At 42.3% G+C, this 15,624-nt stretch overlaps 1 protein-coding gene across 2 annotated transcripts in view; it reads left to right on the top strand.

Annotated features, from left to right (window-relative positions):
* The first annotated feature begins 368 nt into the window (after positions 1-368).
* LOC117404165 (synapsin-1-like) overlaps positions 369-15,624 on the top strand; it is a 49,113-nt gene continuing 33,857 nt past the window's right edge. The window contains exons 1-2 of one of the 2 annotated variants that reach the window (XM_034006934.3): positions 369-1,265; positions 15,448-15,505. In XM_034006934.3, coding sequence (XP_033862825.1) covers positions 964-1,265; positions 15,448-15,505 — 360 coding nt within the window. In that variant the 5' untranslated portion in view covers positions 369-963. The remainder of the gene's footprint in view (positions 1,266-15,447; positions 15,506-15,624) is intronic. The other variant, XM_034006935.3, reaches the window with a different exon arrangement.

Below are 15,624 nucleotides of genomic sequence, written 5' to 3'. Positions count from 1 at the left end.
TAACCTCCAGATGCATCTGTATCAGTCTGTGCAGGAGAAAAGGAAGACAGGCAAAGAAGGGATAGAGGAAAAAAAAAATCAATGCAAAGCATTTTTTTCTATTTATTTATTTATTTATCTATAGACAGCGAAACTCCCCCCGACCCCCCCGACCCCCTGAGCTGATTAAATTGGACCCTCCCGTGCGTCTTGCCTTTGTGATGATTCAGTCCCCCAGAGCTTTGGGTCGTTCCATTATAGATAGTGCAGAAAATAGGGGGAGTAGGAGAAAATTGATGATGGGGTACTGAATTTTATTGAAGGATTCCCATGGAATAAACGCACCCTCCCTCTCTCCCTCTCTCCCTCTCTCCCTCTCTCTCTCTATATCTTCGTGCTTTCTCTCAGTACCACAAACCATTTGCAACTAACCAGCAACGTATGCAGATAGTGAGGTTGAACCGGACTAGCCTGTATTAAAATATACGGTTCGTTGCCTTTCTTTTAAAATTTCCTCCCAAACTTTTGCTGGCACATTTTTTTTTTTTTTTTTTTTTAGCCAAGGAAGAAATATACATATGCACTTTGAAAAAATAGGGACATATTACAAATATTGAAAAATATATACATATTATTATTTTTAAAAAATTGGAAGGTTTCTTTTTTTTCTAAAAAAAAAGGAGGAGGAAAGGTAGAAAGGACAGATAGAAAACAGGAAAAAGGACTAGAAAAGGAAAATAAATTGTGGCGGAATAACTGACGTTTGTTGGTGAAGGATGCGTTTTGAAAAGGGAGCGGAGATGCTTGTATATGTATAGTATAAACAGCTAATAATACTAGACAGCTTCTCTGTCTCTTGCTATTTTACTTCAAGCAAGCTAGCTGCTCGATTCCTTATACGCGCCCCGGCAAGCTAGAAATTATTGCATCTTGCATTCTCATTTTTCAGTCTCTATACAACTCTTTTCCCGTCCGACCTCAAAAATGAATTACCTCCGTCGACGGCTCTCGGACAGCAGCTTCATGTCCAACTTGCCCAACGGTTACATGAGTGACTTGCAGCGGCCGGACCCTCCGCAGCCCAGCCCGGCAGTGTCGCCCGGACCCCCGGAGCGCCGCCAGTCCACCAGTCAGTCCGCCGGTGCCGGTTTCTTTTCTTCGATCTCCAACGCTGTCAAGCAGACAACCGCGGCGGCAGCGGCAACGCTGAGCGAAGCCACTATCGGTGGCACCGGTCCAGCCCGCAGCAAGATACTGCTAGCCATCGATGACCAACAGACCGACTGGTAAGAGCTTATTATATATTAAAAAAAATCTTAATTTAAGACCACCCCATTACATACGGGCACGGTGTGTATTATAACCAATTAAAAATTAAAGCCCTGTCATTTTTTTTTGGGGGGGGGGGGGGGGGGGGGGGGGGTCGGTACGTTGTTTGTTTGTTGCATAAATAAAATAAAACTAGCGATTTATAAAGTCGAAACGCTCTATGCGTTTTCTGTATTAATGTTACGGCATTTGAAATATATATATATATATATGCCATTATCCCCTCCCCCCTCCCCGGTTAACGGGGGTTATAGTGGAGCCGTCCACAGGTCTCTGTCGACACCTATTGAAAACTATATCTTGGGCGGCTTGTCTGAAATTAATCAAAATCGTATTACTATGTACTGAACTGCACTGGGGTCTCATTTTGTCTAAACAGTCGTGGCTGTATGCTATTTGATACAGGTACCCGTTAGTCCATGTTTTGCATAATGTCAAAGCTCAAATACAGCATTTCATAACCTGCACTATACTTCCGTTACCAGTAACAGCCCGACTGGAGCTTGTAGATTAATCTCACACGAGCTGATTTCAAGGAGAGAGTGGGAGGGGGGAGGGGGGAACGCCCCTGAGCAATAAAATACTGTGGGGGAGGCCAAACAAACTGGACCGTCAACAGAGGTCTTTCTGAGAGGTCTTGAGTGACTTGTGACTGAAGCATATGCACTTAATCACCTAATCAGTGAGACAGCTGATTGGACGCTGGATGTGGAGTGATTTCAGCTGTTGAATTGCAAGCTTGAATCAAAGCAATAAAGAAAATCACAGAAAAAAAACAACATGCCACGTCTGTCCAGAGAGCAGCGCCTTCGTGCGATCGGCATGTTGGAGGCTGGACTAGGGCAGCGTGCTGTGGCTCGCCGTCTTGGGTGCTCACAGCCAGCGATTTCAAACCTGGAGAGACGGTATAACCAGACACACTCTGTCAATGACAGAGCCATGAACTGGGAGACCAAGAGTCACAACACCTGGCCGAGATCCACAGATCATTCAGCAGCATCTTTATATATATAGTTACAAGTAGTAAAACTGAATTTTTTGGGGGATTAAGGGATGAAAAAAAAAAAATTAATCAAATCCCAGTAAAATTATTTGAAGGTCATTTGTTTTTATTCAGCCAGGATTCCCAGAATCAGAGTGGACATAAAACGCATGAATTAATAATGTACTGAACAAGAAAACTGCTTGCAGTGTGATACGAAGATGAAAATCTTTCCTTCTTTTTATTAGAAGTGGCAACCTATCTTTTTCTAAATAAAAAAAATATGCCACTGTATATTACGAGCTCTAAGCTGAAAGGGTGCTCCCTCCAGCCCATGGCAGGCTTGAGGCATGGAGACTGAACTGCTCCCTCCCTCACCCCCCTAAGAGAAAGGGTGCTCCCTCCAGCCCAGGGCAGGCTTGAGGCATGGAGACTGAACTACTCCCTCCCTCCCTCCCTCACCCCCCTAAGAGAAAGGATGCTCCCTCCAGTCCATGGCAGGCTTGAGGCACGGAGACTGAACTGCTCCCTCCCTCCATCCCTCACCCCCCTAAGAGAAAGGGGGCTCCCTCCTGTCAAGGTTATACATGTGTATTATTATGTGAAGGATGTGTACAGTACGGTCCAGACACTGTCTCACAATCACTGTCAATGGCACAGCTGTTGATAAGGCCACTGAATAAATGCAGTCTGCTAGAGCCTCACTAAAAGCCCCTACACATCAGCGATTGTTGATCCAGCCGAGGAAGCAGGCTGAATACTGATTGGACTTATTTCTGCAAACTCACTATAGCCAGCTTTGAATGCAATCTGCTTAGACCTGGCTTTGAGTTTGTCTGAAGAATCCTAAGTGCCGGGACTGATCAGCATTCCACATTCCATTCAAATCATGTGACATTTTAGCCTTTCAACTCTATTTAAACAGAGAGTAGGTAGGCGTGGCAGAGTTGAAAGGTCACAGTGTCACGTGATCTGAACGGAACGTGGAGTGTTCCAAGCTCAAATCCAGGTAAAGGCAGATTCAGAGAACTCAACAGTTGCAGCAACAAAGCACTACTTATATAGGAGGCTGTGTGGTCCAGTGGATAAAGAAACAGGCTTGTAACCAGGAGGTCCCGGGTTCAAATCCCGGCTCACTTACTGTGTGACCTTGAGCAAGTCACTTAACCTCCTTGTGCTCCGTCTTTCAGGTGAGACGTAATTGTAAGTGACTCTGCAGCTGATGCATAGTTCACACACCCTAGTCTCTGTAAGTCGCCATGGATAAAGGCGTTTGCTAAATAAATAATAGTGATTATAAAGTGCACTATGTTTTAAAGAAGGACAATTCAGCTTACATACTGTAGCATGGGAGAGAAACTCTTAGATTTAGTCCATGATCAGCATCTCAGCTTCTGTCCGATAGTCCATTGGAAAACTGGTTGCTGGTCATGCCATTGCTTTGCATCCTTTTGTGGTGCCACTTGGCAAGTGATCTGAAGCCGTTTAAAAAAAAAAAAAGCAAAGTTTTGCCCTGACTACCGCGTTGCAGAAGGGATTCAGAGAGCCAGGCAATGCTGGAATAGAACGTGACCAAACCACTCTCTCACTGCGCCTCCTCTCTCCCTTCACCCCCCTCTATGTCACGAACGATTGCTGCAGGCACAGACACATTGTAACACAGTAGCAGGCAATCAAGGTTGAAAAATAGCACAGGGAGTGGTGAAATGCAGCCATCATGAATATTTATGTGAAACATCCATTTGGTGCGTGCAGATTAGATTCTTATAAAACCAGGATTTCAACAGTTTAGGACCACATTTGCTAAATTTGGGCAGAATTGCAGGAGTTAGATTGAGATGGCTGCGCGTGGCATTTCCCGTAGTGTCACGATTTACTAACGAATTAGAAGCAAAAATACCGGTCAGAAAAACTCTAATTAACAATAGAAATTGTGGGTGGCAAAAGATGTGAAGTTGCACAAGGTGTTTATTCTATTGACAACAGCTGAAGGAGCTTGCTGGGGGTACAAATATGCTGATATAATTTAGTTTCAATTTAAAATGAAATTGTCTTCGAGTCCATCAACAATGTGAAGCCTATGACGCATCAGATTAGTTTGTTTTGTACATGTAGGATTGACCAAAAAATGCATAATGCTGGCCTGAGCTTTATTACACTCTGCTGTGGTTTAACTATGGCAATGTTTTATGAGGGTTAGTTTATCATGGTTAGATTTTAATATGCTTTACCATACCTCTCTGGGATTCTCAATGCTTAGCTATGCTTTACCATGGTTTCACTGTGCTTTATTACGTTTTGCAATGCTTTTACTAAGGAAACCCAAGCAAGATCAGGCACCTTTATAAGAAACCAGTGATTTGCCACTTTGCAAACAATCTTCCTTTATTTTTGCTGGCAATACACTAGCTGCACACTAGATGGCGCTGGTGCGTACCAATATAAAGATATTTTGGCTTGTCTAGCCTACATTACAGAAGTCTCTAGCAGGTAGGTAGACTTAACATAAAGAAAACAAAGTATTTTAGAATGCATTAGTAGGTATATATTAGGACAGCAGTGTGGAGTAGTGGTTAGGGCTCTGGACTCTTGACCGGAGGGTCGTGGGTTCAATCCCAGGTGGGGGGGACACTGCTGCTGTACCTTTGAGCAAGGTACTTTACCTAGATTGCTCCAGTAAAAACCCAACTGTATAAATGGGTAATTGTATGTAAAAAATAATGTAATGTCCGCTAAGAAATAAATAACAATATTCAAAAAATGATCAAATGCCAGATTTATATATTTCATAGTAAGTGAGACAATGAAATCAAGATAGCAGCTTTTTATATTCAAGTTACTAATTACCATTGGTACTGAGCCCTTCACTTGTGCTGGAACAGTATTAATACTAATTAAAGTAATAGTGACAGTCGCTTCTTCAAACCGCTTGTCCCAAAAGCCTTAAAGCACTTTACAAAGGAGAGAAATCTCTCCCCCCCCCCCCATTATCAATTAGAAAAAGTGCTGCAGTCAGCAAGCAAGCAATTCAGAATAAGGGCAAAACCAACGGCGGGGGGAGAGGGGGTTGGGGAGTAGACAGTAAATCGAAAACTCAATCCACAACTATGAAAATCAGAAACATTATTCCATAGTGCTGCACAAGGTAATTTAATGCATTTGCAGAAGCCAGGTTAAGAGTGTAAGAAGAGGCCATTCAGGCCATCAGGAGCCAACTGATCCCAGAGCTTTGTCAAGTCGGATCTTAAAGGATCCCAGTGATTCAGCATCAGCAACATGACTAGGTAACCCATTCCATCCCCTCACCACTCTCTGTGTGAAGAAGTGTCTCCTTCAACAACATGACTAGGTAACCCATTCCATCCCCTCCCCACTCTCTGTGTGAAGAAGTGTCTCCTTCAACAACATGACTAGGTAACCCATTCCATCCCCTCACCACTCTCTGTGTGAAGAAGTGTCTCCTTCAGCAACATGACTAGGTAACCCATTCCATCCCCTCACCACTCTCTGTGTGAAGAAGAGTCTCCTTCAACAACATGACTAGGTAACCCATTCCATCCCCTCCCCACTCTCTGTGTGAAGAAGAGTCTCCTTCAGCAACATGACTAGGTAACCCATTCCATCCCCTCACCACTCTCTGTGTGAAGAAGAGTCTCCTTCAACAACATGACTAGATAACCCATTCCATCCCCTCACCACTCTCTGTGTGAAGAAGAGTCTCCTTCAACAACATGACTAGGTAACCCATTCCATCCCCTCACCACTCTCTGTGTGAAGAAGTGTCTCCTTCAACAACATGACCAGGTAACCCATTCCATCCCCTCACCACTCTCTGTGTGAAGAAGTGTCTCCTTCAGCAACATGACTAGGTAACCCATTCCATCCCCTCACCACTCTCTGTGTGAAGAAGAGTCTCCTTCAACAACATGACTAGGTAACCCATTCCATCCCCTCACCACTCTCTGTGTGAAGAAGTGTCTCCTTTAACAACATGACTAGGTAACCCATTCCATCCCCTCACCACTCTTTGTGTGAAGAAGAGTCTCCTTCAAACAACATGACTAGGTAACCCATTCCATCCCCTCACCACTCCTAAGTCTGTCTCCACTTAATTTCCAACTGTGTCAATTTATGATTTTAAAAAGACTTCAATGAAGTCCAATTCTTTGATCTAAGCAGGATACAATTAATAACCTCAATCCCCACAACTCATTCCTTTAAATCCTTAGACTGGTTCATTGGAAATGTAAAGAATATATTATTCATCTCTACTGTTGGACTGGACCATAGTTTCAAATCAATTGCGGTTATGATGAGGTTGTGTAATGCATGGGTGAGACCACACTTAGAATACTGTGTCCAGCTCTGGTCACCACGGCACCAAAGAGACAGTGTGGCCCTGGAGAGAGTCCAGCAAAGAGCAACCAGACTAATCCCAGCAGGGCTTAAAGGAATGAGCTACGAAGAGAGGCTGAAACAACTGAATCTATTCAGTTTAATATCTTTAAGTGCAGCACAGAAACCAGGACCAGAGGACACACAGCTGGAAATTAAGTGGAGATGGATTTAGGACCGAGGGAAGCTGTGGGGGAGGGGATAGAATGGGTTATCTAGTCATGTTGTTGAGACAGAATCACTGGGATCCTATAAAGACCTGACTCACATTTTTTTAGACCAATCAGCTACTAGGAACCAGATGAGCTCTGATGGGCTGAATGACCTCCTCCTGTTCGTGAATGTTCTTCTGTTGTTTATAAAGACGTGAAAGAGGGGGAAGTCTTTCAAATCATAAATGGTCTAGATAACCCAAGACACGACTTCAAATTCAACAGAGAGAACAGGAGGGCAGAAATGGAAGCTGGGTAGAGTTTAGAACAGGAAGTAGGAAGCACTTTTTTTTACACAGAGAGTTCTAAATGCATGGAATAGCCGACCAGGTGAAGTAGTCGGATCTAAAACACTGGGAGCATTTAAAAAAGAGATTCTGTGCTTTTAAATTATCCCCCCAGTAGGGGAGAATGGTGCGCTAACAAGGGATGAGCCTTGATGGGCCAGATGGCCTTTTCTCGTTCCCAAATTTTTCTTCTCTTCTTAATAAGATCTATCACTACAAAGACACCCTCCATATGGCATACCCAAATATCCATAACTTCCACAAGCTTGTCTTTACATTGAGAACTCACACAATTCAAACAGAAGGTAAAGAAAATGCACAGACTAACATCGCAACACACTGAACACAAAAGGAAAATATTACAAAACATATTTTTCTAAAAATGATTTCTTAACAAGGGACAATGTGACCCAATTAACTGTGGATGAGGGTAGCACAGACCTCATTATAAAGGGCTGCGTGCAAGACCATTAAAATCTCTCAGCTCATGGTATTTACGGCTTTTATTTTACCAAGATGAAAAGATAGATCGCCAGCAACAGAAAATATCTTGCTCTGGGCTGTACTTACACGCGTAATACCATTTGGAAGTGACTTTGATTTAAACCAGCTGGCTTGGACCTCTCCCAGACTCTCTGCTTTGCCAGACTTAAAAGCACATTTCATTTTTATTTCCTTGTATTGCATGGACTTCTGAATAACAGTCACTGCATTGATTGAAAAAATACACAGTTGACTTTTATTACCTTATAAAATGTAATTAAACTTCTGCAAAATCATATTGCATTTCAGCAAGGAACTAGAAGTGCATCAGACATCTTAGGTGGACTTAGAACTATCTTGCCAATGCGGTGAGGCTACTTAATAGACAAACACAATACATCAAGGGATCTAAATGTAGCTGTTTATTCTGCAAATACATCCCTTTAGATGCCTCAATATAAAATAAGAAACTGAAGCCTAAAAATGATCCATGTCTTGGTGTTTTCCTCCCCACAGTGATGATAAATTGGCTCCATTTTCTATGTGTTGAGCTTCATAGCCAGCGTGACATTTCACTGCTCTGATTACAGGAACACATCTAGCTACACCTGTCATTTTACACTTCTGAAAGGACAACTTTTTGACAGGTAGCACATCGATTTATAATGTATAAAAACACGTTCATGCAGGCAGCTTGTGTGGGGTTATTTCAAAGAGAAATGCATTTGGTACTTGATGGGTTAAAATGAGCAACACCGCAGAAGTGGGCCTGCATAGGATTTTATACACATGAAAAAAATTTAAAAAAACAAGGTAATTGTGCATATATACCCTAGGGTAGTTCCATTAAGGATGAAACAGCTTCCATTGTACATTTTTGTACAGTGCAGAAGCAGATCGCTTGAGAGAGAGAGAGAGAGAGAGAGAGAGAGAGAGAGAGAGAGAGAGAGAGAAGAGAGATCCCCTCTTGTTCAGTTCCCAGCGTCAATTAAATTATTCTTAAAATGATTAAAAGTACTAGATGTTAGACACAAGGGGGGTGGCATGCTTGTGTCTGTATATATATATTATGTACAAAATCAGACATCAAGGATAAGGATTGCATTTCAATGTAAAATTTCAGCTTGACCATACAGCATGTAACATTCCTCACCACTGCTGTATATTTTGCAAATGGCTCTCTCTCACTCTCCTGCAGCTTAGCCCTTCCCCTCCATCTATCACCACGTTGCCATGGACACAGTTGCCGAGCTGTGAGCCTCTTTTTGGCTCCCGGTGGGGGCTTGGGGAAGCTCTTAAGGTGGAATTGAAGGATTTCGCCATCCAGCCGACTCTTAAGGTGGCAGTAGTATTATTTGCACTTACTGTAAACTACAGTGTATTTAAATGCAAATGTTGCATTGTAACCCTGTGCTGCCCTGTAGCATCTGGAAGCTGCCTTGGAGAAAGGCGTGTGCCAAGTAACTAAATAAAATAATAACACACACACACACACACACACACACACACGCACACACACACACACACAAACATATATACATTCTGCATACATACACACATACAAACACATTCCAGTTGATAAAGGTGACAAGGGCTTTTTTTCCCTAGAAGTCTTATTTCGGCCAAACATCCCTTCATTGATGTAATCGCATTCAATAGCATTGCTGAAGCGAGTCAATAACAAGATTAAATCCTTCGTCCCTCCAACATGCAAAACCTATTAAAGAACAGATCCATACTACAGCGAGACACAGATATATTCAACCATCGCGTCAATCTTAGGGACAAATCAATAGAAAGGCATACAGGGGAACTAGAAATTATAAAGCTCTAATTCAGTTATGTTTTTATCCCCCCTGAGAAAGGGATACACTTTTCATTTTTTCATACATCTGGAAAACAGTGTGATAAAACTTGGGTACTTAGATTCTGAGAATATAGGGAGCTGTCTGTCTGTCTGTCTGTCTGTCTGTCTGTCTGTCTGTCCGTCTATATCTTCTTGCCTAACCCCAGCTCTAAACCTAACCCTTTTCTGATAGAATTACTCATTTAAAGTACATTTACCAGAAAGAGCACAAACACTCTTATTTTATTTGCAGTCAAAATGTCACTGTGTATAGACCTGATTCATTGTCATTCTCTGCTCCCTAGGGTCAAAGCAATCTCACCCACTCCTTATTCACTGCTTACCCTCAGGGAAAATGAAATCAACCCAGAACCAAAAGCAGTTTATCCTTTAAGCAACCTCTTTATTAACTATTATAGCCAAACCAAAAGACAATGATCTGTAAGATAGGATTCTTACCTCTTATTAGCTTTATTAACATGATCACCGGCCCCTCCCTTTAAAGGAGCGCTGACCATCTTTAAAATCCATTCTCTCACCTCTTATTAGCTTTATTAACAGGATCACTGGCCCCTCCCTTTAAAGGAGCGCTGACCGTCTTTAAAATCTATTCTCTTACCTCTTATTAGCTTTATTAACAGGATCACTGGCCCCTCCCTTTAAAGGAGCGCTGACCATCTTTAAAATCTATTCTCTTACCTCTTATTAGCTTTATTAACAGGATCACCGGCCCCTCCCTTTAAAGGAGCGCTGACCATCTTTAAAATCCATTATCTTACCTCTTATTAGCTTTATTAAAATGATCACCGGCCCCTCCCTTTAAAGGAGTGCTGACCGTCTTTAAAATCTATTCTCTTACCTCTTATTAGCTTTATTAACAGGATCACCGGCCCCTCCCTTTAAAGGAGCGCTGACCATCTTTAAAATCTATTCTCTTACCTCTTATTAGCTTTATTAACAGGATCACCGGCCCCTCCCTTTAAAGGAGCGCTGACCATCTTTAAAATCTATTCTCTTACCTCTTATTAGCTTTATTAACATGATCACCGGCCCCTCCCTTTAAAGGCACGCTGACCATCTTTAAAATCTATTCTCTTACCTCTTATTAGCTTTATTAACAGGATCACTGGCCCCTCCCTTTAAAGGAGCGCTGACCATCTTTAAATTCCATTATCTTACCTCTTATTAGCTTTATTACCATGATCACTGTCCCACCTTTAAAGGCACGCTGACCATCTTTAAAATCCATTCTCTTACCTCTTATTAGCTTTATTAACATGATCACAGGCCCCTCCCTTTAAAGGAGCGCTGACCATCTTTAAAATCTATTCTCTTACCTCTTATCAGCTTTATTAACATGATCACTGGCCCACGTTTTCCAAATGATCTTCAACAGAAAAAAATTAAATCGCAAGTACCCATGGTTACTATTTTACTATCAATTTACAAAAAAAAAAAAAAAAAAACGTTTTATAACAAGAGGCAAGGGTTTTAATGAGGTGTTGAGAGCTCTAATTTGCTGCTGTCTGCACTAACCCTGTGTTTGATAAATACACAAGTGTCATAAGGGATTAATGAAGTGGATCCTTTTTATCTATATTTAATGCTGGAGAGAAATATTCAATATTAAAAGTCATATTTAATTTGGGGATGTCTGTACAACTTTTACTGTGGGGTAGTCCATCAATCTGATTGATAATCCAACACTGTGATTAAAATGACCAAATCTGAGCTAACATGACCTACAATCACAGTATGCATGTATAGGCATGAATTAGTCACCATCCAGAGGATTGTGAGAAGTGTTCATTCATGTAGGAATGCCATTATTTTGTTACTGCAAGAATCACTCTGGAAGTTGCTGGTCAACTCTGGAGACATAAACGCTAAAGGTTGTTAATACCAGAGGTTAGGAGAGTTCAGCTGGCCTCTGGGGTTGCGAGTGAATTGCAGCACAGCCGAAAACACAGACGACGCAGAGGCAGGCTGAATCTCAATGAGTTGTCTAGATTAGGAGGATCACAGCCCGTCTCTTGGCTCAGCAGCAAGCTGTTCTGCGGCATGTTTCACAAAGGGATTTGATCTGCCTGGGTCGAACTGGGGAAAGTGTTGGCGCGGCTCCAACCACAAAATAGATATTAGCGACGTGATCCAGAATTTACCGCGGCTGCAAGTTAAAAAATCAGAACAAAGGGCTCCCGAGTGGCGCATCCAGTAAAAGCACTCATTAGAGTGCAGGATGCGCTCTATAGCCTGGATGTCGCCGGTTCGAGTCCAGGCTATTCCACAGCCGACCGAGGACGGGAGCTCCCAGGGGGCGGCGCTCAATTGGCCGAGCGTCGCCCGGGGGGAGGGAGGGTTAGGTCGGCCAGGGTGTCCTCGGCTCACCGCGCACCAGCGACCCCTGTAGTCTGGCCGGGCACCTGCGGGCTTGCCTGTAAGCTGCCCAGAGCTGCGTTGTCCTCCGACGCTGTAGCTCTGAGGCGGCTGCACGGTGAGTTCGCAGTGTGTAAAGAAGCGGGCGGCTGACGGCACACGCTTCAGAGGACAGCGTGTGTCCATCTTCGCCCCTCCCGAGTCAGCGCAGGGGTGGTAGCGGTGAGCTGAGCCTAAAAATAATTGGACACTACTAAATTGGGGAGAAAATAATAAAAACTAATTGGCAACGACTAAATTATAAAAAAAAATCAGAACAATCAATCATGACAAAGCTGATGCCTGTGACATGACCTGCATATCGCGACACGTATCATGTCGTGAGATTAGACTATCATTACATGGTGAAAGCATGGTAGCGTGTAAGGCATTGTGAAGCCCAGAGGAGTACAATGCTTAAAGTGTCAGTCTTTTGGCACAATATAAGAACATAACTTGGGTGCCAAGTTCAACTACAATTACAGTTAATTATGAATGACACAATTACAATTGGAATTGACTCTAGGTCAGATGAGGGCAACCATGCGCGCCACGGAAATAATCCCAGCGGGAAACAAAATTCCCTTCCTTAATGGCTGCCTGGCTGGGATCTGATAGATGTTACACCGAATCTTTCACAGAGTAATGTCATTACAGCAGGGTACTTATTAGATCTTATATTCTGCACAGCAAGACAATTCACTTCGGAAAAGGGCAGCGCTGTCTCTCGAGAGATGAGTTCAGTCCGCTCTTTAGCCCTCAATCTGAATCTCACTGCTGCAACTCTGTCCTTTTTATATAGGATCTCACAATAGTCTGAATGAATCATATGGTGACCCCCCAACTAATTTTTCTTGGACATCTCTATATGCCTTTTAAAATGCTGACTGTCGTTTTTAAATTTCCAAGCACTGAAATTCCCACTAGAAGCCAGAGAGTCATTAGAAAACAAAACACACACACACACAAAAAAAAACTGCTTCCCATACAGACCTTGAAAAAGTAGGGGGTGCCATATATTATTAAAAAAAATATGAAATTAAAATAAAAATTCTAGACCCTTTAATAATAGTGCTGCACAAATTATGTTCGATGTATTGTCTAGTTAGTGTAACGCCTCCAGATAAGCTGTGTACCTGTTTTTACACATTCAAATTTTCAAAATACGCACTAAATTTAAATGTAATGCTTAAAAATACGCATCACAATTTTGCTTCATAGCTTGTCTGCCTCCCCTAAAACTTCCACTAAATACATCTCCCAGAATGCAATGTCTTTGTTTACTAGGAAACTGTACACAAGAAAAACCAACCCCACCAGCATTACCCAATCACTGGCTAGCCCTGCTGTCTTTACAGCCAATCACAGTAAGAATAACAATTCGAAGCTACACAGGTTGAAGTGTCCAGCTACAAATCCAAATGGAACCATTGTCAGAGGCAAGCGCTAAAAAAAAGTGCCTATAATATGAAACTGTTTTATAAGGTATTAATGTTTTCCTTATTTGATGCATCTGTATGGCTTTATATTGAAGTTTTAACATGTTCACTGGGTTTAATGTTAAGATATAAGTAATGTAATTAAGTCAGTGTGATACCTCGAAAAAATGTGCTGAGCCGATAAAGAACCTTAAGAACATAAGAACGTTTACAAACGAGAGGAGGCCATTCGGCCCATCTTGCTCGTTTGGTTGTTAGTAGCTTATTGATCCCAGAATCTCATCAAGCAGCTTCTTGAAGGATCCCAGGGTGTCAGCTTCAACAACATTACTGGGGAGTTGGTTCCAGACCCTCACAATTCTCTGTGTAAAAAAGTGCCTCCTATTTTCTGACTACTGTAGAACCATCACACGCGTGGTTGTACTGTAGTTCAAAGTAACATTGCAGTTAAAATGGAAGGCCCATAATGATTGTACAGTATTTATCAGGATCATGGCTTCAACGTAATGTCGCGTTTTACCCCCTGAAAATACATTTTACTGTCTCGGTGTTAAAATTAGAGGGTAAGTTATTCCCAGACCCAAAACCTTGTCTGGAGTTCTGGCTGGCTGTCTCCCTCCTCCCTCACTCTCTCATCCTTCCTCCTACACCTTTTCTGGTATTGTACACAATGTCTGTGCTGCAGTGTTGGCAGCCAAGCAATTAGTCCTAGCTCGAGTCTCAAGGGTGGTAACCGATTCTAAATCGGAGTGCTTTCTATTGTTAGCAGTGAGGTTTCAGTGACAGGTGCTGTACACAGCAATCCTGAGGGCGCGCCAGGCCTCAACGCATCACCCCTTGCGTTTCAGTTAGTGGGTTTCGGTTGCTATGGAAACCACTGTTGACAGCTTCCAAAAAGGCAGCAAAGGGAAAAAAAAAATTGCATTTTTTTTTCATGCAACGTTGACCAAGGTACATTATTCTTTTATGATTTTTTAAAAGGATTCTGTGAAAGGAAATGTATTTTTGGTTTACGTCAGCACAGACAAATTCTCAAGTGATGCAGCAAGTCTGGTTTTATAAGATGGCTTATCGTACATAGCAAACCATATCATTTTAGTAGATCTTATCTGGCTAATATTATTACTGTCATCTCACATTTCCTTTGCTGTACATGTAGGTGCTGTACGAGAGGTATGGTAAAGCATAGGGAAGCATTGTAAAGCACAGAGAGGTCTGGTAAAGCACAGGGAAGCATTGTAAAGCACAGAGAGGTCTGGTAAAGCATAGAGAAGCATTGTAAAGCACAGAGGTCTGGTAAAGCATAGGGAAGCATTGTAAAGCACAGAGAGGTCTGGTAAAGCACAGGGAAGCATTGTAAAGCACAGAGGTCTGGTAAAGCATAGGGAAGCATTGTAAAGCACAGAGAGGTCTGGTAAAGCATAGGGAAGCATTGTAAAGCACAGAGAGGTCTGGTAAAGCATAGGGAAGCATTGTAAAGCACAGAGAGGTCTGGTAAATGCACACTTAAGGGTAACCACTTGTGAAGATCCTTCTGCTTTCCCATGATTGTTGCTGAATAGTTGCACACAGCTCTCACACAGGTCTAGCAGACAGCTTATAGTGCATCCTGTAATTGTTTGACTATGTTTCAACCTCTTTTTGAATCTGTGCCCCTTCTGTCTGGAGTTTTCAGCTCAAGTACCCTTTACAATTTTCACTCGACTGAATGGTACCACGGCTGCAATAAAAGGCAGAGTATTCCGGTGAACAAATTTCTTTATTTGCCATTCAATATGAAATTTATGTCACAGCAGTTTGGGATTGACAAACTGCTGGTTTGTCAGCATTTTTATTTGTACATTTCTGAGTCGTCCTGTGTACCCCCTACGACCCTTAGAAATACCCCTGGGGTATTTGTACCCCTGGTTGACAACCCCTGATGTAGAAGATAACAATTACAAAGTTGGCATCTCAAAACCTTAGCACGAAAAAGCCGAACGTAAACACTGGTGTCAGGTTTGTATGGTGGCTTGTAAGATTTTGCTCCACTTGAATATTTCATCAGACGATTTCTAAATTCTCTGTTGATTTCTTCCAGGGCCAAATTCTTCAAAGGAAAGAAAGTCCATGGGGAATTCGATATCAAAGTGGAGCAGGTAAGATCAGAAGATCAAATGAAATGCTAGGAACGGACAAATTAATAGAATCTCATCCAGGGTAACATTGTCAAGTGTCGCCCCAAAAAACTCTTAAAAATCTGGGCAGTCTCAAATAC

Source organism: Acipenser ruthenus, chromosome 56 (assembly GCF_902713425.1).
Source record: "Acipenser ruthenus chromosome 56, fAciRut3.2 maternal haplotype, whole genome shotgun sequence".
NCBI lineage: Eukaryota > Metazoa > Chordata > Actinopteri > Acipenseriformes > Acipenseridae > Acipenser > Acipenser ruthenus.
Note: the sequence above shows the minus strand (reverse complement) of the source record. Positions and strands in the feature narration are given on the sequence as shown.